Source organism: Macrobrachium rosenbergii, chromosome 6, assembly GCF_040412425.1.
Source record: "Macrobrachium rosenbergii isolate ZJJX-2024 chromosome 6, ASM4041242v1, whole genome shotgun sequence".
In the NCBI taxonomy this organism is placed as follows: Eukaryota; Metazoa; Arthropoda; class Malacostraca; order Decapoda; family Palaemonidae; genus Macrobrachium; species Macrobrachium rosenbergii.
This window is the reverse complement of record NC_089746.1, coordinates 62,419,012-62,442,210: the sequence shown is the minus strand read 5'-3', so window position 1 is coordinate 62,442,210 and position 23,199 is coordinate 62,419,012. Positions and strand designations below refer to the sequence as shown.

At 37.2% G+C, this 23,199-nt stretch overlaps 2 protein-coding genes across 2 annotated transcripts in view; both read right to left on the bottom strand.

Moving 5' to 3' along the window:
* Positions 1-1,332, bottom strand: part of LOC136839646 (protein Aster-B-like) — a 60,710-nt gene extending 59,378 nt beyond the window's left edge. Inside the window, exon 1 of the mRNA XM_067105959.1 lies at positions 1,218-1,332. Within this exon, the coding sequence (XP_066962060.1) occupies positions 1,218-1,226 (9 nt within the window). The 5' untranslated portion in view covers positions 1,227-1,332. The remainder of the gene's footprint in view (positions 1-1,217) is intronic.
* Positions 1,333-8,704: 7,372 nt separating this feature from the next.
* LOC136839645 (probable glutamate receptor) lies at positions 8,705-22,551 on the bottom strand. The gene is made up of 12 exons (XM_067105958.1): positions 22,375-22,551; positions 19,715-20,044; positions 17,895-18,050; positions 17,556-17,704; positions 17,304-17,420; positions 16,941-17,106; positions 15,357-15,598; positions 13,977-14,161; positions 13,487-13,720; positions 11,762-11,940; positions 10,868-11,045; positions 8,705-9,062 (listed from the first exon to the last, which is right to left on the bottom strand). The coding sequence occupies exons 4-12, from the start codon at positions 17,674-17,676 to the stop codon at positions 8,925-8,927; spliced, it is 1,560 nt and encodes a 519-aa protein (XP_066962059.1). The 5' UTR covers positions 17,677-17,704; positions 17,895-18,050; positions 19,715-20,044; positions 22,375-22,551; the 3' UTR covers positions 8,705-8,924.
* Between the last annotated feature and the right edge of the window lie 648 nt (positions 22,552-23,199).

Here is a 23,199-nt window from a genome sequence, read left to right as displayed (position 1 = left end):
ATATATATATATATATATATATATATATATATATATATGTATATATATATATATATATATATATATATATATATATATATATATATAAGAAGAACAATCAATAAAAACATAAAAATGTAGAAAGGTAATGCTATATTTCAAAGACAACCATCTCCCTCTTCAGGCAAGTAACGTATGTATATGTATGTATATATATATATATATAATATATATATATATATATATATATATATATATATATATATATGTATATATATATATATATATATATATATATATATATATATATATATATATATATATGACAGTATTGTCAGTGTATATCCCTGATTTTTATATAGGCTGAAACATACGATTACCTGTTAACCCAGTAACTGGTATTTATTTTACGTAAGATTAATTGCTACTCTTTTGAAGAAACTGATATAAATAGCACGTGTTAACTGAGTGACAAATGTTTATATAAGGAGCATTTCTCTCTCTCTCTCTCTCTCTCTCTCTCTATATATATATATATATATATATATATATATATATATATATATATATATATATATATATATATATATTATTAATAGTTACCTCAATATTTATTTATTGAAATACCGAAGAGAGAAAAACCTCAAATCAAATGAGGATGGCGATGATGATAACGACAGTGATTATGATGAACACATTCATCATCTTTCGACCAGTTTTCTCCCTCCGGATGACCAACAGATACTGGGAGTACAGAAAGGTGGAAAGTTCCAGGGAAGAGATCTGAGCTGGCGCTGGTATTCATTCCCAAGCTGGAGGGTAGGGAAACTTATGAACTGATTTCTACCTTACTCTATAACAAACTTTGTTTAGTTTTGGTCACTGTAACTTTACACCGACGACGTTCTTTTCTGATAGCGCTGGTTAATGAAGTCTCACTAAAAGAATTTTTATTTTTCAATTATCTGATTACACGCAACACGTATATTAGACACGGTGAAAATTCATGGTTAGCTTGTAACCTAGAGGAAAACATTCCACGTCTTCAGAAGTCGATGGTTTATGAACGTCCGTTAAAATTCACTTTCTGTCGACGCAATTTTCAGTTGATCTACCTGGGAACTTGCCTTAGAAAATAGAACAGCAAATGAAAATATCCGATTTAGAGAACATCTCAGTTTTCGCTCACAGTCGAAACGCCAAGTGCATATGAAAGCTATGCCTATTTCCAGACCTACCTCCGCCATGGCGCAAGCCTTCCCTCCGCAGACGTTGAAACTAGTTGCCTCAGAATCTTGGTTGAAACCCTTAGCATGTATAGTCTCTGGGCACTATCGCTTCAGATAAGATACTGGCAGTTTCAGGACGCCATACGGGTCTTATCTGTCGCGTAAGTTATTTTGTTCGTGCAAGGTTATAACACCATAGATAAGATAGTGAACGATTTTGTAGAAAACACAAATTTGGGATGAATTAATTCTGGAGTAGTCTTGACATCTTATATTTGATTTTAGTCAAATATAGAATGGATCAAATACGATAGGTATGCATTCCGCTTTTTTCTAGGCGTGCACTTGTTTATCAAGTGCGATAGCGTAGAGAAGATAATATACAACACTAACCGGGTTTGCAAGCAGCGTTAATTTGTTTCCTGCTTGATAAACTCAGGAAGTGTATATTGCTTATTCCTGTTCGGTATACATGAGAACAATAGCTGACCAACTGCTCATGCAAAAAACATGGGTTATACTGTACAGAGTTTTATGAGCAGTGTCAAGCTAGCACTCTTGTTAACACATTAATAGATGAAGACACTGAACATGACTAATCTATTTTGTGCATGTTCTTTGAGGCAGAATTATTGTAGATTTTTTCTATTATCTTTTAAATACCTCAAAGATTCAATTACTCTGTTACTGTTTTTCATTTCAGGTAATCTTGTATATCATCATTACAATCAATGTATAATCCCAAATCAATTTCCAAGATATGTATTTTATTTCATAGTTATTCTTGTACATGATTGGTATAATCAGTGTATACCCAAATCAATTACCAAGATATGTATTTTTACGTTTTTCCGTGGTTTTAGTTTGAAATATGCTCTGAGACAGGTAGCAACAATTTAAGGTAATTTAGCCTTGTGATTCTGACTTCGTGGGTACAGGAAAACGTAAAAAGAAAGGAAAACAAAGGAGAATTTCATATGAGCATAGGGCTCTTGTTACTGAGGGAAATATTACGTAAAACACGTGGGCAAATTTAAAGGAGTGTATTTACATAAATGATATCAGTATCAAGTAGATTACTATCCTGAAGGAGATTCCTACAATTGATTGAATGAAACTGGGGGATTCAGACACAGTCCGAGAAGCTTCCACGAAATAGGATCCTCTGAAATGAGAGATATGCACATTATACGCCAGTAATGAAAATAGACAAAAGAATAATGAATTCGAGGCTGCACTGAGTGTGCCAAAGGAGTAATAAAGACTTAATACTGCCGATGCAAGAGGCGCACGGACATTAGACAAGGAGATTTCTGGCTTTCTCTTTAAGCAAATATTAAGAGACAAAAGCGTGACTGAAATGGGGCTCTTCCAGGGCACTTTACCTTAGCAGATTTTCCGAGGGCGCGTAGAAGGCAGTCCGTGGATGACTTGCGATTTCCGAGGGCGAGTTTCTTCCACGTGGTGAGATGCAAGGGCTTCCGTAAAGGGGCAAGGCGATGGGGACTCCTCGAAACTCCAAGCAATGGCGTGTGGGCTCGAGGAATACGGTCGAAGGGCACGAGGAAAAGTATACTTTTGAAAGGGCCACGTGGTTAGGATGCAAGGGCATCGATGGGGCCAGGTGTTGGGGACGTCTTCATTCCATATCTTCCAGCCCGCGTGTGTGTCGACCTCGTGGGTTTCTGCTTTTTATCCCCTCCTATGGGGCAGGGGGCGTCAACACAGATGTTTTGACTCATTGCACCTGCTGCCCGCAGGGAGGTTTTGGCCTGTAGGAGAAACACAAGCCAGATTACTTTTGCCTCGAAGGAAAGATCTTTATAAAAAATGGGAGCGCCTTTAATCTTTTTAAACCCTTGTTTTTAAGTCGATAGACAGATGGTCTATCGATCGGCCGGCTGGCAGTAAATGAAACAGCACATAACAACCAACAACAACAAAGGAGGGGGGGAGGGGAGGCAATTTGCTAGCGAATTCTTGCTAATCATAATAGTATATTATTATTTTCTTATATTAAGTGTAGCTGACATTTGACCCAGGGACCCACAGAGGTCAAGGGTAAGATCTGATGTCTGAAATGAATTCCTTGAGATCATGTTCCTTTTAGTAATCTATATATTTATGTATTAAAAAGTGGATACTTGAGGAGATATTTCAGCTCAGTCGATGAGAATGGGGGCCATTTTGAATGTGGAATTACGCTGAATTTGTCCTTTTTTTTTTTTACTGTGCTATTCCTAAGTGTCCAAACAACACATTCATGCAATAGAACAAACTGTTGCAAATAGTTTACTGTTCCCCCTATTTTAATATATTGTGCATGAAATTGAATTTGGGTTTATTTACTTTTGTGTGTTTGTTGTGCAAAATATTAGGATATACAGGAAAACAAATAGGCCAATATAATGATAAATCTTCACTCTATAAGACCAGCTCTATGACATTTTGCCGAGAAATTAGTAGTTTAGGAGATATTGAAGGAAATGTGAGTACAAAGTTGAATTTTTCAGTTTTTTCAAAAACGTGCTTTCTAGTTCGGGGCTTGTTTGCTCAGAAACTTTCTGTTTTAGCGCAACAACGTATAGAGACAAACAGATGTAGAATTTAATTTCCTATTTTTATTATATCTATTCCTCTTACCTGTGCGATGCACCGTTTTGGAGAAAAACGGGAAAATATTGAAAAATGTACCCTCCACACAGACTAAAAGTGTGAATTTCACTATTTCAAAATAGCCGAATTTGTCCCATTTTGGATATGGTGTTCCTAAGGGTCCATGTAACATATTCATACAGTAAAACAAACTATTGCAACTTGTTTGATTTAAAAAGCTATTTCCCATAGACTAATAAGGACATAATCGCCTTCAACACTTGCCGATATGAGCGCAGGGTAGGGTTTCGATTCCCACCACGGACGTAGTTTTTTTTTCCTTTAGTAATTTATATTAAAGATAATTCAAGTTTATATTCACATGCATATATACGGTAGATTCTCGTAATAAATCAAAAGAACCCTTTTAAAAAGCAAGAGAGAGCATAAGACAGTGATTCAGTGGTGGTCACCCGTGCAGTTACTGACCAAACCCAATGCAGCTTAACTTCGCTGATCGCAAAGAGCAGTCGTGTCACCTTAAAACGCGATTTGTGTCGCAAAATGAAGGTAATTCTCTCAAATAATATATTCATATTATAGAACGTTGGTGTGCGGCTGTGAAAAAATTCCGGTGGTATAGGGCTACGCCTTATACCACCAGTATTTCTTTATTTTGGGGCCGTACTGGTAGAGAGATATGACCACTTGGTTATGCCGCTCTACGAAGGAATATGTCTTGGAACTTCTACTGTATCTAGAGGTTAACCCTATTCCGGGTAACAAGGGCACCAACGTCAAATCAAATCGCCTCAAATTCCAATTATATTACTTCCCGTCAACATTTACTACTTCCAAAACACTTCTGCCACCAACACATCTCTTCTCATAATAAAATCATGCATGAAATCCTCCTCGTATTATATTAATTATATAGAAATCATTTCATCAACGATCACCATCTCAAGCACCTTGCCATCGCCTTGGCGATGCGCTTTTGTTTTTTCTCTTCGTCTTGAATGACGAAGCCGAATGGAAACAAAGATGGTAGCTTGCGACAGCTGGTGCGAGTCCACTTAGCTTTTCATTTCAATCAGTTTGCACGACGTACTATATTATTTTCAATTTCAGTCACGTAGTGACCTCAATAAAAATAGCATGAATTATGTAGCTTCATAAAAACGTCTCTACATGCTGTAGATTTCTAAATTGGGAGAGGGTAGAGGGAGTCTGGTGGCCACCCTCGGTATCATGTTACACCAAACTGTCAAAATAAAACAACGACTCTTCCGAGTAAATAGCTCCATTTTTTCTATTTTATTCTCATATATCATATTACCTCTGAACAAACCTCTATTCCTCCAATTATAAGGTTTGACGAGCCTTATTAGGCTGCATTTGCGATGTACAAAAGATAGAAAACCATCGGGTATAAGCCAAGCACATATAGTTTGAGAAGCAACGAACATTAAGACAGTTTGAAAGACACTATCTCGCTGCCATTTTTCCCACATATAGACTAGATTAGGCTAGAAATACTGTACGATTTCTAGGAAGAAAGATGATTTTCTAAATTGTAGAAGATATATTGGCCTGTACATGCAAGTCTTTATAGAAGTTGAGACTAGTTCATATTGTGGACTCGGTGAATAATTATTCGAAACCTTATTTTGTGGGACTATTTGCTTTAATATTTTTGTTTAGTTTTGTTTTAATTCTAATGAATAGTTGATGATACCAGATTCATATATATGATAATCATCTTTCAGCAGTTACATAAAATCTAGATTGAATTTTCGAGGTCACTATCGTTCTTTGCTTGCTACTGAATTTTATGTTTTGTTTCTTAAGTACGTGGCCTCGCAATGGTCAACCTTGCCGAAAACAGAACCACTTAGTACAAGAGTGTTTCAGGTCCTCCACAGATCCATTATTGTATTCATATAGTGACGTTCTTACATAAAAACGACTTTACTATTTAGGCTATATGTATAAGTTACTGTTAACCGTAGACTTCATTGTCTACAAACCTTTAGTACACGACATAATATTCAAGACGTCATTAGGAAACACAACTTAATGGCAAAATTAATAATAATTAAAAAGTAATCTGTAAATTGCTCGTGCCGCTTGGGTTGTTTCTTTTTGTTGTAGGGTTACGGCGGTAAATATTCTTTTGAGTTGCCCCTGCTTCCCCTCCTTCAAAAAATATACAGTCTTTTATGAAGAAAATAATGCAGGATATATCGTGAATTTTTTGGAATAATTCTAAATGACAACGAATATTTAAATGCATTTTATTTTCGCTTAACATGAAGTAGCTCTGTTGGAACTCGAGGTTCATTATTGACTAAAGCATACTTCAGCTTTGCCCTTTCTTTTTGTGGTCACTGTTTCATTTCAGCTGCTGCTCCTTCTGCCCAATGCATCCTGACTTCTCGAACCTAAGCAATTTATTTCTCTCCCGCTGCCGAAACCTTTACTTAATGATTTTAAATGTCAAAGTTTGCTCATAAGGGTAATGAACCTCGAGTTCCAACAGCGCTGCCATCTTTGTTTCCATTGGACGTCGTCATTCAAGACGAAGAGAAGAAAAACAAAAACGCATCGCCAAGGCAGTGGAAAGGTGCTTGAGATGGTTATCGTTGATGAAATGCTTTCTATGCAATTAATATAATACGAAGTGGATTTCATGTGTGATTTTATTAAGAGAAGAGATGTGTTGGTGGCAGAAATGTTTTGGAAGTAGTAAATGTTAGTGGGAAGTAATATAATTTGAATTTAAGGCGAATTAATTTGGCGTTGGTGCCCTTGTTACCCGGAATAGGGTTAATCTCAAGATACAGTAGAAGTTCCAAGACATATTCCTTCGTAGAGCGGCATAACCAAGTGGTCATATCTCTCTACCCGTACGGCCCCAAAATAAAGAAATACTGGTGGTATAAGGCGTATCCCTATACCACCGGAATTTTTTCACAGCCGCACACCAACGTTCTATAATATGAATATATTATTTGGTAGAATAACCTTCATTTTGCGACACAAATCGCTTTTTAAGGTGACACGACTGCTCTTTTGCGATCAGCGAAGTTAAGCTGCATTGGGTTTGGTCAGTAACTGCATGGGTGACCGCCACTGAATCACTGTCTTATGCTCTCTCTTGCTTTTTAAATGGGTTCTTTTGATTTATTACGAGAATCTACCGTATATATGCATGTGAATATAAACTTGAATTATCTTTAATATAAATTACTAAAGGAAAAAAAAACTATGTCCGTGGTGGGAATCGAAACACTACCCTGCGCTCATATCGGCAAGTGGTGAAGGCGATTATGTCCTTATTAGTCTATGGGAAATAGCTTTTTAAATCAAACAAATTGCAATAGTTTGTTTTATTGCATGAATATGTTATATGGACCCTTAGGAACACCATATCCAAAATGGGGCAAATTCGGCTATTTTGAAATAGTGAAATTCACACTTTTAGTCTGTGTGGAGGGTACATTTTTCAATATTTTCCCGTTTTTCTCCAAAACGGTGCATCGTACAGGTAAGAGGAATAGATATAATAAAAATAGGAAATTAAATTCTACATCTGTTTGTCTCTATACGTTGTTGCGCTAAAACAGATAGTTTCTGAGCAAACAAGCCCCGAACTAGAAAGCACGTTTTTGAAAAAACTGAAAAATTCAATTTTTACTCACATTTCTTCACTATCTCCTAAACTACTAATTTCTCGGCAAAATGTCATAGAGCTGGTCTTATAGAGTGAAGGTTTATCATTATATTGGCCTATTTGTTTTCCTGTATATCCTAATATTTTGCACAACAAAAACACAAAAGCAAATAAACCCAAATTCAGATTCATACAAAATATATTAAAATAGGGGGAACAGTAAGCTATTTACAATAGTTTGTTCTATTACATGAGTGTGTTGTTTGGACACTTAGGAATAGCACAGTAAAAAAAAAGGACAAATTCAGCATAATTCCATATTCAAAATGGTGCCCATTATCATTGACTGAGCTGAAATATCTCCTCAAGTATCCACTTTTTAATACATAAATATACAGATTACTAAAAGGAACATGATCTCAAGGAATTCGTTTCAGGCATCAGATCTTACCCTTGACCTCTGTGGAGCTATTTAGTTACTAAGTCTACGGGCAGAACCAGCCCCGTTTCGGGGAAGCCCTTCCCACCCCCACCCCCTTTGGTGCTAGTGATGCCTGACCCCCACGGTATTCTTTTCGAGATAGTAAGTCATATGTATACCAAGTTTGAATGAAACTGCTCAATGCATTTCAGTTATGCTGGAATACACACACACACCCATTTATATAAATATATATAAATATATATAAATATATATATATATATATATATATATATATATATATATATATATATATATATATATATATATATATATATATAGATAACTGAAACTGCCAGTATTCGTGAAATAGCTAAAAAGTAAATGGTGGGCTGGTGATACTTGAGGACAATTTATAACCACCTTTTTTGATTTATCGAAGAAATTCTCGACCCTTAGATTTAAACCTGTTAACCAAAATACTCCCGTCAGGATAATACATTTTTCTCAGTTTTATACGCATGATGCTGCATTCACAAAATTATACAATTATCGATAAGTTTATCTTCGACAAATAGTACAGCAATAGCCTACATGTATTGACTTCACGTTAGCATGCGGTCATTATTTTCTAACAAGATGCAACATAGATTAAGTGGGAAAAAAACTTCTTGATGTAATATAGAGACATTATGGTATCGCTTACTTTAGAAAAGGAGAAAGTTCACATGATAAAAAATAATATAGTCAATTGGTCTGCTCTCTGATGTGATGAAAAATGTTGAGGTTAGTAAAACAAACCTGTCAGCTAGTTATGTCTTTCATTAGACGTTCATATTACACATAATGCATATACATAATAACTCCGTGCATTATTCGTACAAGTCACAGAAAATAACTGCGCTAATCAGTTAAATTCAAAAGAGTGATACAGTACTGGAAATATGTTCAAGGAATTAAGTGTTTTCATAATATCAAGTTTTGCTTGAATTTTACTCAGTGTAATAGCTGTGGATGATTTTTTTCAGCAAAAGAAGTCAGCGTTGTATCTGTGGATGAGTTTTTCAGCAAAGAAAGTCAGCACAGCAGTAATGAATCCGGCAAGCGTAACGAGATAAACCCCCATCATGTGTCTTGTCCTGAGGATCACTTCATCGGCCTCCTGAAAAATTGCACATGCGAAATTTTCAGTTATGAAATATGACCAAAACAGTAAATGTGAGAAAATATAAAAACACGCCAGTATAAAGTAGTTTTGGTAGTTAAACTTTCATTATAGGTTTTGCTTTCACATTACAAGAAAATGTCTAAATGATCGCAGATGAAGGGAATCGATTCAAATGCTTAGTTTGAACACCAACGAACTTATTCTTGGCAGAAAGTGCTTTATTAACTCATAAGCCACAAATATAATTCCTGACCAGTAAGATATTCAGGACAAAAATACAAAAAAGTTGAAGACGACAGAGCTGACTAATACAAGAAAAGATGAAACCAATGTAGAACTGAACATGGATTTGGAGTGAATTTTCAAGGTACGAAGAATGTGATAGAAGACTTGAGTTATAGAAGGGAACTAGGAGTCAACTGAGGAATGTGACAGAAGACTCGGGTTACCACAGAAGGGAACTGGCAGTCAACTGAAGAATATGACAGAACACTTGAGTTATAGAAGGGAACTGGGAGTCAACTGAAAAATGTGACAGAGGGCTTGAGTTACAGAAGGGAACTGGGTGTCAACTGAAGAATGTGACAGAGGACTTGAGTTATAGAAGGGAACTAGGAGTCAACTGAAGAATGTGACAGAAGGCTTGAATTACAGAAGGGAACTGGGTGTCAACTGAAGAATGTGACAGAGGACTTGAGTTATAGAAGGGAACCAGGAGTCAACTGAAGAATGTGAGTGACAGAAGACTCAAGTTACAGAAGGGAACTAGGAGTCAATTGCAGTTTTGTGACCGTGAAAGTGTGATTAGGCGCTTTGCTGCATATTTAGGCTATTCAATAAAAAAAATGGTTGGCACACATTATAACCAATTAGTAAAGTGATTAAGATAGTGACCCCCAAGATTTTGCGGCGTGTTTAGTACAAGCCCGTTGGGGATGACCGTAAAAACATAAACAAAGGACTGTACGAGTAAATATCATAAAGATAAGGAACCCCAAGAAATATTAGTCCTAGATAACGACCCCCGAACTTTGTTGAGTGAGGAATTAGAAATAGGAGGAAGAGATATGGAGTGCTGAAGTTTTTGTACTGGAGATTACTTCTCAGACGATGTGAGATTTTGTTTGAAAAGCGAAGCTTATGCAAGGAAATGAATACGAATGAGTAATCTAGCTTGGTGAAAACGTGAATGTGAGAGAAAGGCGAGTTATGCCAAGGAAGTGAGATACATTGGTGATGGTCATACCAAAGAGAAATTGCTGAGACTACTGAAAGAGTAAGAAAGTCTTTTCAAGGAGAAAAAAATTTTAAAATGAATCTTGGCAAGAGTGAAGATATAGAGCTAATTGACAGGACGATTAGTAATGAATATTATTATAGTAGTGGAAGACCATTTGTTTTAAACTCACATAAATATCTTGACTAATTATATGTCAACCTCAGTTATCGGATTAACCTGATAAGTAAAAAATGCTCCGAAGTTTCTTCGGCGCAGTCGAGTTTTCTGTACAGCATATAATGCTGTATGGCACTTTCAGCCACGGCCAGGTGGTGGCCTGTGTTGTTGGCACCTATAGCGGTGCCAGACGCACGATCATGGCTAATTTTAACCTTGAATAAAATCAAAACTACCGGGCTGATGGAGTTTTTGGAAGAAAGATAAATTTGTTAGAGGCGTAATTGCGTAAATCAGTTAGGAAGTCGCAGAACGAATTCTGCAGAGGGCTTCTTCACCTTGAGTTCCGCAGCTAAAGGGAGAGTCTTTGCACTCTGAAAGCGCTCTCCCTCAAGATACTTACAAACATGTTGCTTAGATCTACGCCTGGTGTGACGCCGGCTGTTTGGGCTTCTTTCCTTTCTCTCCGTATCTGTGTGATTCGGGCGGCCATGGCGTCCTCGATCCAATAGTCTATTAACCCGGCCTCAATCAAGCGGTGGAAGGTGATGACGAAAAGGTTATAGTAGGGCGCCCCTTTCCTGAAGGTGGAATGGACGCTCTTTTAAAATCTGATACACAATTAGGACCAGCATTTATGTCCAGCTGGAACGTTCAAATAACTGGTGATAACTAGCTTTTGTGAACTAAGTCTTACGCTGAAACATGCAATACTTTGTATTATGAAGCTAATTACGTATGAGTTTTATGGTTTTTATTGGGGAAATTAGCTTACAGGTACTTTTGGATCTATCAGTGCTGCTTTTATTTTACTGGGGACGGCCTTATACCCTTCAAACCCTTTTCCTTAGAAGTCAAGTCTATAAATCACTTAATCTTTGAAGTTCTTAGATCGTTTCTAATCGCTAAGACTTAGTGTAATGGTACCCTTCAAATTACATAATTTAGTTGGTCTAGTTCAAGAAATAGGCCTTATAAATTACATAGATTTATCGGGGATTCACTAGGCATTAGATTTCTTGATATCCAAGCTCAGACTTGTCGATTTATCAACAAATTTATGGTGAAAACTGCCTCAGTTAACAGAGTAAAGGCTTTACTCAAAGCTAGTGTTATAGGGACATAAGTAATTTAGGAACACAATAAACCGAAGTTAAAGGGGTTTATTCTGATATTCCTATTCACAAAATAAAATTCTGTTTCATACTTCGGACTACACTCTCATAATGACAACAAGAATCTGTTTCCCTAGACTACGAGAATCTGTTTCCCTAGAATACAAGAAACGTATACTTACCTAAAACCCCACCCAAAATCACTGAGAATCTTGTAAAATTGCTTGCTGATGTAGAGGTATGTGCGCCCAAATTTATCCGTGTACTTTGAAGCGATGTCCGTTCTTACCCTAGTTCTTGTGATAAGGAAAGAGTACCCTCCCTCAAGTATTTTCTCCAGACCTTCCTCTATGCTTTTGGACTGAGGGGAAGAGAAATTGAATACCAAGTAATATTATAATATTATGCTAAAATTGATGTTGGCTTTTTAAGGTTTGAAAACTTGCAAAGCTACAGAAGTAAACCGTCGTGATGTACCACACACACACACACACACACACACACACACTCGTATGTATATATATATATATATATATATATATATATATATATATATATATATATATATATATATATATAAATATATATTATGTATCTATATACATATGTATATATACATGCATATACATATGTATGTATGTAGAATCTACTGGTCACTTTTACCAGACACATATGTAATTCTAATAGCCACGATGCCCTCTTAACTTCTCAAATTCTTCGCTTTTTTTGGATGTGCTTGTAGTTACAAGCACGTCCAAAAAGAGCGAAGAATTCGAGAAGTTAAGAGGGCATTGTGGCTATTAGAATTACATATGCATGTATGTATATACATATGTATATTTGTAATAACTACAATACCCGCTTAACCTTTCAAATTCTTGACACTTTTTGGATGCGCTTGTCACGTCAAAGCCTGAGATCCAAATGCAAGAACATAAAGGAATTCTGACGTCCGTAACAAGATTCGAACCCGCATCCGTAACGCGACCTTGTTCTGATACCCCTGATGCGGGTTCGAACCCTGCTACAGACGGCAGAATTGCTTCATATTCTTGCATTTGAGTCTCAGGCTTTGTAGTGACAAGCGTATCCAAAAAAGTATCAAGAATTCGAGAAGTTAAGAGGACGCTGTGGCTATTACAGTTACATACGTATCTGGTATATGTACGTATGTATATATGTATGTATGTATATATATATATATATATATATATATATATATCTATATATATATATATATATATATATATATATATATATATGAAATTTCAGTATTTGTCTAATTAGTTCTCTAATTTCGTCTGATTTAAAATATTTCATTAATAAAAATCATTAATAATAATAATGGTAAATCGACTTTAATTATTCTAATTTATTTTGATAAGCATTCTTATCAGCTGGAATTCACTTTAGTTTACTTAAACTGATAATTGATTGACGATGCAATGAAAGGGTATTTAATTGGCCACTCGCTATTTCAAGTATGTAAACAAATGTGACTTTAAAAAAAAGTGGTTAAGGCAATGAAACGAATCAAAAATGTGCCTTCATTGATGAAGCAGATCCCTACAATTTGGCAGTAAATTTATGTTGATGCCTGCAATAAATAATATTAGCGTTAGCCATCAGTAACGTCAAATAAAACTTTAAAAACGAAACAGTCTAAAAATAAGACCAACAAAAAAAAAAAAGGACACCAATGCAGCCACAACAACAGCAAAACAGAAATAACAATGCCACAGAAACAGTGATAAGAAATGCAACAGCAGCAACAAACGCCAAAGAAGAAGACGAACGCCAAGCGCACAGGTATTACGCATTAACGTTCCTCTCACGCCAGGCGACGACTTTCAGAAGAAATAATGGTAAAAGAAAAACCCGCACTCGATATCTCCCAATACACGTACCTCCGACTTCTGATAGATTTTCCTAAGTGTGGGATCTTGATCGTTGGTACGGATATTGGGTTGCCCGCCACTAATCGTGTCGTGCATGCCCCAGTGCCAGTTGCTTTGGCTTAGCAAATCTTCGTAGCTGTCGATGGGCTTGGTCTTGCTCTGAATAGATAAATTGGCTACTAGAGACGACCTGAAGCCAGTGCTGATCACCAGCGATGCCACTAGCCACCAACCTAGTAATATCTGTGAAATGAATGTCTTTTTGAATTATAGTTATTCAGAGAACTTCTGTGCCTAATGTGAAAACAGCTATCCTATCTTGTTATCAAGGTTAGAAAGTCGATTTCAACACAAATCTAACTTCAGATACTGAGAGGAATACTGAGCTCTAGATAGGAAACCATCCGATATGCAAAGTGTGCCACTAGATATAATATGGCATAAAATCCAATTTGAAGTTATTAGGAGAAATTTTGTACATGAGATGAAAGTGACCAACCTGCCCTGCGCTGTATTTTGGTGGTTTGGGTGGCGGGTCATCCAGAACAACAGCCCAGCTATAAAATATGGCTCTGTGGAGCGTCATGCTCCTTTCGCCGGTTAATCTCGATCTCATCTTTTCAAGCAGCCAGAGAGAAGTTCCCCATACCATGATGCTCAAGACTAGATATATCCACACATTTACTGAAAAAGACCATGCGTTTCGTTAATAAAGATAAAGTTTCATTGCGTTTCATCATCACTCACCGAGAAGTGCATGCGTTCCCACGGAAACAGACAAACGGCCGTAAACTTCATTATCAGGCTTACACAGAATAGGAGGAGAATACAGAGTAGCATGTAGTCTTACATGCTGCTCTGTTCTTTAATATTGATGATGAATGAGAGCGTTCCTGAACGTCAGCTCTGATGGAGGTTTGAGGTTCAGGAACGCTCTTATTCATCATCAGTATTAAAGAACAGAGCCGCATGTAAGACTGATAATGAATAAGAGCGTTCCTGAACCTCAAACCTCCATCAGAGCTGAGCCCCATTGGGTCCCATCTCCTCAGTGGCGTCCCGGATTCAGATCAAGATCCGCATCCTTCTCTAAATCTAATCCTTTGCTGCCAGTCATGAAGCCCACCTTTGATGTAATTTTGTAAAAATCCAACCATAATGCCTTGCGCAATCATGCTCACAAATAAATAGGCAGAGAGACTCTCTGTTTATCTATCTAGATTAATCTACCCTCGTGCTGGCACGGGAAGCATTTTCCCGAGGTGTAATCGAGTACCAGGACCTTTCCCTAAAAATAGCGGGACGCCATATCTTGAAAACTAACCATAGAATGTTCTTGAAACTAATCTCATTATATTTCCCACACCCAAATTACTCGCAAGGTGATAAATTTTTTACCTAATCTTTGAATACTTGCTGCTAAAAATGGCTTTCGCTTCCTTGCCTGTTACGGGTTGCTCAAGGAGCAAGAGGCCGTACTGACATAGGGTCAGCTTAATCAAATACTGCTAACAGAAACTACTGGTGCAAACAGAAAATTTGCGCACGAGCTAAATTGGCTGACAAAGAAGCAGTTCATAGACTAATTGCCCCAGAACGACGTAGATGCGCACTTGCTTGACATAGCCCTCAGAATTCAAATAATCTTTACGATGTTTTCTTCGTGACTAATTAAAAGAGAGAGGGAGAGAGAATGACTGATTTGATTCTGTTGCACTTTGACGTCACAACCAAAAGTGTATGATTTGCCGATGTGATTTTGAAGAAACGCAAATTTTGATGACGGTTCTCAACACAAAACATTCCTACTACTCGCGCATTCGAGAGAGTGACTTTTCTGAACGGTAAAATATATAGAAGGAATAATCAGTTAACCTACCTGTGAAGGGCCGAACTATAACGAGGTACTGGGGTAACAACTGAGGCCTCAAGGACGTGATGATAACGGGATCAGATTCGCACATTCTAGCGAGGTCCATGAATGGAAGCCTCCCCGCGGTGATGGTGATCGCAAGCGTGATGTCGACTTCGCCTCGTTGAAGTACGCCGATCATGCCTGTCCAGCTGCCGTTCGGCGCTGGAACGCCCACCTTCACATCGGGCGGCGTGTACACCTCGTACCTGGATACGTTTCTGGTCATTTTTAGTCTTATTTTGGGACCGTAAAGTAGCTCTCTTTTCATGTGGAATTACAGTGGACTTTTGGATTCTCTCTCTCTCTCTCTACTGAGCCGTTGAGAAAAGCAGATATTGATAATAAACGAGTGACATAAAGATTCTCTCTCTCTCTCTCTCTCTCTCTCTCTCTCTCTCTCTCTCTCTCTCTCTCTCTCTCTCTGCCGAGCCGTTGAGAAAAACAGATATTGATAATAAACGAGTGACATTAGATGGACATTACGGTTGTTCTTGATGGCAGGGTGTATTTCATTATTTATCTGAATCTTGCCACGATAGGTATTCATAATTAAGCCCGAATTTTCGTGACACACCAGGTTGTAAACAGATCTTCTACCTTCTATTTTATTCTATATCAAATTACATTTCTAGGACACATTTTTCATTATATTTCAAGTGACCTTCCTACGAAGCGTTTTTCTACTCATTTCAAATGAAATCTCTGTGACATACTTTTCCTTCTCTGTCAGACTGTATTTGGAGAACTAAGTCTTTAGTAATAAATCAACCAAGATTTAGAACTGTGCTCATTATCTCAATTAATTCATTTAAAGACGAAAATGTGTATTTAAAAAGATTTGTTAGTTAACCAACCGTGAAAATGAGAGTTTACAACCTGATATGTCATGAAAATTCGGGCTTAATTATGAATAATTTTCGTGGCAAGATTCAGATAAATAATGAAATACACCCTGGCATCAAGAACAACCGTAATGTCCATCTTTATGTCACTCGTTTATTATCAATATATCTGCTTTTCTCAACGGCTCGGTAGAGAGAGAGATGTCACTCACTCGTTCATTATCAATATCTGCTTTTCTCAACGAGAGAATCTAAATTATGTCACTCGTTTATTATCAATATCTGCTTTTCTCAACGGCTCGGTAGAGAGAGAGAATCTTTATGTCACTCACTCGTTCATTATCAATATCTGCTTTTCTCAACGGCTTGGTATAGAGAGAGAGAGAATCTTTATGTCACTCGTTTATTATCAATATCTGCTTTTCTCAACGGCTCGGGGGAGAGAGAGAGAGAGAGAATCTTTATGTCACTCACTCGTTTATTATCAATATCTGCTTTTCTCAACGGCTCGATGAGAGAGAGAGAGAGAGAGAGAGAGAGAGAGAGAGAGAGAGAGAGAGAGAGAATCTTTATGTCACTCGTTTATTATCAATATCTGCTTTTCTCAACGGCTCGGTAGAGAGAGAGAGAGAGAGAGATCCAAAAGTCTACTGTAATATATTTTGAGAAAAACGTCATAGAACCCAAAGGGGCATTGCGACCTTACGTGAAGTTCAAGAGGGAAGATGTCGTCTTGAGAATCCTATGATCGAGGCTGTCTCGGAGAGTCACAGGCTTGGAGAGATCCTTCAGGTTCATCTCGTAGTCGGCGTAAGGGAAAAAGGGCAGCGAGACGGCCCGTAGGAGACGTCCATGGAAGTCTCTGACGCCATCTCAAACATTTGAGAAATCCTGGTTAAGCTTTGGCAGTGGTTGTTATGATGGTTGCTTACTTTCCATACGTCTATATACTTGCATATCTCGATGTGCAATAAGCCTATAAAAAGCAACGTGTGAGAATTGTAAAGCAATAATGGTTTTTAATTACGGTCCATGAGAGAGACAGACAGATAGACAGACTACTACTTACAAGGGAACAGATTCAACAATTTAGGCTCCTCCCACCCCAGATGCCATGAAGTCAAAACCCGCACCTGCCCAGGTTCATCGCCACAGAAGAGACAACGACTGTACACAGTCACTTTACCTGAAGAGGAGGAACTCTCTGAATTCGATCTACGATTCCACGTGAGAAATATTTCAGTTTTGAAATCATCATTACACTACAAACTACACAGAAGCAACCTCCGTATTTTTCACACAAGCAACCTTTTACAATTACCACTGTTGACATCATCGAGAACTAGATAAACAGCGTGGACGGAGTTCCGCAAGGCTGGGAGCCATAGCGTTGACTGAACACCCTTTCTGTGTCCCAGCAGAACAATCTTGGCATCCGGCATCAACCACAGTCTTGAGTCTTGCAGGAAGCTGCCAATCGTGTAAGCATTGTGGTGCTGTATATTTGTTTGTGTGTATGCACAGATACACACACACACACACATATATACAGTATATATAGACTGCATATGGCCAATAAACCAAGTATATAATTTACAACTTATATAGAGATGCACTTAGCACAGGCAGGTTGTACAAAGACACTTGGCAGCGTAGTTACCTGGACAATTCGGAGCTGTCAGCAGTAGTATCAAGAAAAAGTAATTGTCAGGTACCAGTAATACCATTCTGCATATGCAAAGGATTCCTGGTTGAAGCTTGTCGGGATGGCCTGATGTCAACCAGCACTAAAGGGATGTATAACTTGGAACTGTACCTAAGGCAAACAATAGAAGTTATAAATAAACAAGATTAGGACACAGTTCATCCGAAAAATAATTTATTCACATTGTAGATTATATATATATATATATATATATATATATATATATATAAAATGATACAAAAAATCATTATTTGTTATACACTCACTCTGTGGCAGCAATACACAAACATAAAAACTATCGTACAACTATTTAGAAATTGATTGTCTAAAAATGTTATTTACAAGTAGTTCGTCCAGTTTTGTACATCCCTGGGCTGCCGTTGACCAAATCTACACGATTTTTCTTTGTTACACATGATTCAACAAACTTTCTTTTCGTGATGTCTCTACTGAACAACATCTCTTTAGCATTTTTAAAATTAAACCTTATTAACCCATCTATAAAATCCACATTATTTTTCTCGGACACACCTGACATGTTTCCAAGCATTGGAGAGAACTCGTTAACGAACCAGCTCGATAGTTTTTAGGCACAAGAGCCTATACAGAGCTTATAATGGCTATTGTACTTATAAACTTCACGAGAAGAAACATTGCTGAGTCATGAGTTATAAAGAAAAATCTTGTAGATTTGATCAACAGCAACCCAGGGATGTACAAACTGGACGAACTATTTGTAAATAACATTTTTAGACAATTAGTTTTTAAAAATAGTTGTACGATAGTTTTTATGTCTGTGTATCGCTGCCACAGAGTGACTTTATAACAAATAATGATTTTTTTGTATCACTTGACCCTGAGATGTGAAAAAGCACGAAAGCGCTTGGTCAGCTCCTTGTTTCATTCATCTTCCTCCATATATATATATATATATATATATATATATATATATATATATATATATATATATATATATATATAACTGTGTGTGTGTGTGTGTGTACCTGTGTGTGTATACTGTATATAAGTCGTGAGCGTGTGAGTGTGTGTGTGATTAGCGAGGGTAGAGGGAATGAGAGACAATTATAATACAAAGAACGATTAACTCGTTAATTTTCCAGCATTCTTGGATTATAATTTCCAACGAAATCCTTTATGAGTCCCAATAGGAAATGCAATGAGGAATCATCAAAGCGAACTGATGAAAACCCTGACGGCATTCCTCACCTCGACACGAGTTAGAAAATAGGAAAACTATTCCGTTTACTTCTTAAGATTTTAAATCATTTCAGCGGAAATCAGATCCAAAAATATTAGGAAGCCTAAAAGTTAATTGTTCGTTACATGACTGTTGTGCTTCCCACAAATCCGGTAATCGTGACCGTAGATGTCTTACAGACACATTTATGCAAGTACTGTACGTATGAATGTGAATTCAAGTCGTAACTTCTGTCTGCTGCGAAATCTTAAGGGCAGAATGTCTTTTTGACGCTCAGTCTATAGTATCGTCTACAGTCGGTTGCAAGACTCTAAATACTAGTTTTTGGAAGATGGGTATCCAGTGGCCCTAAACATAGGCCCATGCTCAATCTGGTACGGTATTCATACGTTGGTCAGTGTGGTTATGCATTTGTATAGCCACGTACCAACGCCAAACTATAAACTGCAATGTGCTGAGGTTTAGTAATCTTATTCTCGAGTGCTTTATGACGAATTAAAGAATAGCAAACCAAGAATATTGTGTGGCTTACAAACTTACATAAGAACTGCCATACCTCCTGATGTAATACAACAGGGACCTGCGACTGTCTTGAGTAACAAGGAATAAACGACACCCGCGAAGATGTGGTTCCAGTAGGCGCCAGATTGCACCAGCTAACTTCCTTTCCGCGTAATCCCCAGCCTGAACCTGAAGCAGGTTCGCCTGTAATGCAAAAGGTCTCCTTTCCTCATTTGCGGAAATATTAGTTACTGATCCATCATAGTTTCTCTCGCCTGCTTCCTCTTGGAAGGATTCGGTGGACGCCCTTCGGTTTTCGACCAGAACAGTGCTTTGGACGATGTCTGCGAGGATGAACAACTGCCCTATCATGAAAAGTTTCATCCTAAAAAAAAAAAGTGAGAAGCATATAAGAACTAAACACCAAGAACTAGAAGTAAAATCAATTTTCAACAATCTTGCAGAAATTGTGTGGTCAAGATGATTTCGTTCCTGTTAAATTATTTTGGCTTTGGCAAATTGTAAATTTGACCATTCAATTAATTTTTTTTTTTTTTTTCAAAACAAAGATTATAGAAACTGTCTCAACTAAAATATGTTTACTTATGAATATATCCACGGGTTACTTCTAATGGAAAAACAATTCTGTTCTCTACCTTCCCGATATATGGTCAATTTATTGCCACCAAGACTTCCCAGTGCCTGAACCAGATACCGTAATCTGGTATGAAAGATAATCTCTTCGATCATTTGTAAATCTTCATTGTGCACAATAATTTCAGTTTGAATTTCGCTTAACTTTCGTTACTGTTACCCCTTTTACCTGCAGTCTTTTTCTTTTGGCCACTGATTCAAAGTCAAATATTTACACAGAGTTCTTCCCAAACCACGAAGAGTATTTTTTAAAGTGACGATGATAGTACTGAAAGACGGTGAGATACAGTGTCTCGATATGACAGTGACAGGACTTACGTGAACAAGGCACTGAATAAAATATGCGACAATGAATACAGCAAAATGATGTCCAAGATGAGTTTGGAGATAACATGAAAACGATTCACTCTTTAACTCTGAGCTTGACTAATTGTAAAGTAAAAAAAAGAACTTATTACTTATTCGTGATAAAAATTGATTTATAATATACAATACTGAGAAACCAACTATAAATTTAAATGCAGTGCAGATATAAATATCTATTGTTTCCACAGTTTTTTTAAAGCCTAAATTGATAATTCTATATGTGACTGTAGTACATATAGAGATGGATTAGCAGAATGCTACAAGTCCAAGGACCGAAATGAGGAGAGCAGTCCGTTATCTGAAAGACGTCAGAATAAAGACAGGAGAAGCGCAGGCACACTAGGCGCAAGAACTGTTTGCAGGATGAGACAAGAGGTAGTGGATGGAGCATGCAGCCACCTATGCTTGCAGATGATACAGAGTTAACCGGGGGTAAAGAGATGCCACGGAGAGTGGTAAGTGCCCCGAAAATGCTTGTAAAAGGGAAATGTGCAAAGAGATGTTAGCAAAAGTAAGGTCATCTCAGTAAATAGAGACTACGAATATGGAACAACTGATATTAGTGTAGTGATGGAGAATGGGAGTGGCTGTGATAAGTGTCCCGGAAAATGCTTGTAAAAGGAAAATGTGCAAAGAGATGTTAGCAAAAGTAAGGTTATCTCAGTAAATAGAGACTACGAATATGGAACAACTGATATTAGTGTAATGATGGAGAATGGGAGTTGCTGATTCTTACAGGTAGATAGGAAGGATGGTGGGACGACAGGAATATAAAGTACAATATTAGCAAAGCAGGGGGACCTGCGGCAACCCGAACGATCTGTAAAGTCTGTAAGGTAAAGGTCTGGAATAGAAGACTTGTGTCCATAACAGAAATTTAAAGGTTGGAATATGTAAAGGGGTCATGGAACATGATTCTCCTTTATGAAAGGTTGACGTGTGGTTCATCACTGCGGTTATAAGATGCACTATTTTCATAACGTGTCAAATAAGAAGGATTGGAGAGGTGCAAAGTTTTGATACTGAAAAACGTTAGATCACAGTTTTTTTTTTTTTTTAGGCGATTCAATCATGTGAAGGCAACGAGACTGATAAGCTGATGAACAAGGTTTATTATTATCAATTGTTGGGAGTAAGGAGACGAGAGAATTGGAACAATGCTCGCTGCATGCAGTGAAAGATGTCTTGAAACAAAAGAACCCAAGAGTACACTCTAAAAAGTCAGCGGTGCAATAAGTGCACGAGCGGACGCTGTACTCATACGATTGTTGTACGGGCCGCCTAGACCGTGGTGCGGGCTAATGAAGTGACCGATGCTACTGAAGTGTTCTATATAGTAATTAAAAGGAGTATGAGAAAGAAACCAATGTCTTAGTTTTTTTTTTTTCCTGCTGTTACCCATATAGGAACACAAATACACATTCATATATATATATATATATATATATATATATATATATATATATATATATATATATATATATATATCTGTCTGGGTATTATTTTCACTTACGCATTCACGCCTATATATATATATATATATATATATATATATATATATATATATATATATATATATATATATATATATATATATATATATATATATATAAATGAAAATAATGTCCCACAGATTCCTGCAACAGACACCAAGATCCTCAAAACTGTCAGGAAGAGCGTTGAGAGTCAACTAACCTGGATGCGAGTTATACGAGCACTGATGCGAATGGCCTCTACATATTTGTAGCGTCCCAGTCTCTTGGCTTGTCTGAGGAGAACCACTAACCAGAGATTCATTTCTCCCCAAAGCCAGCCAATGATAGCGCTCTCTTGAAAGGCCACTCGCCGCCAGTGGCTGGCGTCTCCGCTCATCTTGAATAACAGGACAGTAACCAAAACATGAAAGGAAATCAAAACAAGTCAGCACAAAGGGTAGAAATTATTTATGGCTGCCGTCCCGCGCTTTCAGCATCGAGGATCTGCTAACGAAAACTGTCGTCGCTGAAACGTTCGACTTTAATGTTAATTAGCATTTTGACTCCATGTATCCTGGCGCCACAGCGTGGCTGGTCTTTGATAGAAGTACTCTCGGAACTGCCAAATGAATAGTATGATCCTTGGGAGCCATGGTGAAGCTCTCGTGAGTCTTTTGGCGAGATAAGGTAAATATCATTTTGAAAGGTTTGCAAATGTGATTCTGTATGCCTGGATGGTTCCTTTGAAAATCATTTGACAGTTAATCTATCTTGTCCAAGCAACTCTTCCCTTCGTGTGTACAGTAGGTGTTTACTCACTATATATATATATATATATATATATATATATATATATATATATATATATATATATATATATATATGTATATATATATATATATATATATATATATATATATATATATATATATATATATATTATATATGTGTGTGTATATGTATATATATACACACACACACAGTATACATATATTGAAGGCCTTCTTAAGCGCACTCTTCGTTTGTATACGAAGCTTATATTTTG

Bases quoted from the DNA above. Each gene is read 5' to 3' on its own strand.
- LOC136839645 (XM_067105958.1), bottom strand. From the start codon at position 17,676: ATGCCGGATGCCAAGATTGTTCTGCTGGGACACAGAAAGGGTGTTCAG. The intron at 14,162-15,356 runs GTAGGTTAACTG...GGTCTTTTTCAG, and splicing joins TATAGTTCGGCCCTTCACAG to TAAATGTGTGGATATATCTA. The intron at 11,046-11,761 runs GTAAGTATACGT...TTCCACCTTCAG, and splicing joins GATTTTGGGTGGGGTTTTAG to GAAAGGGGCGCCCTACTATA.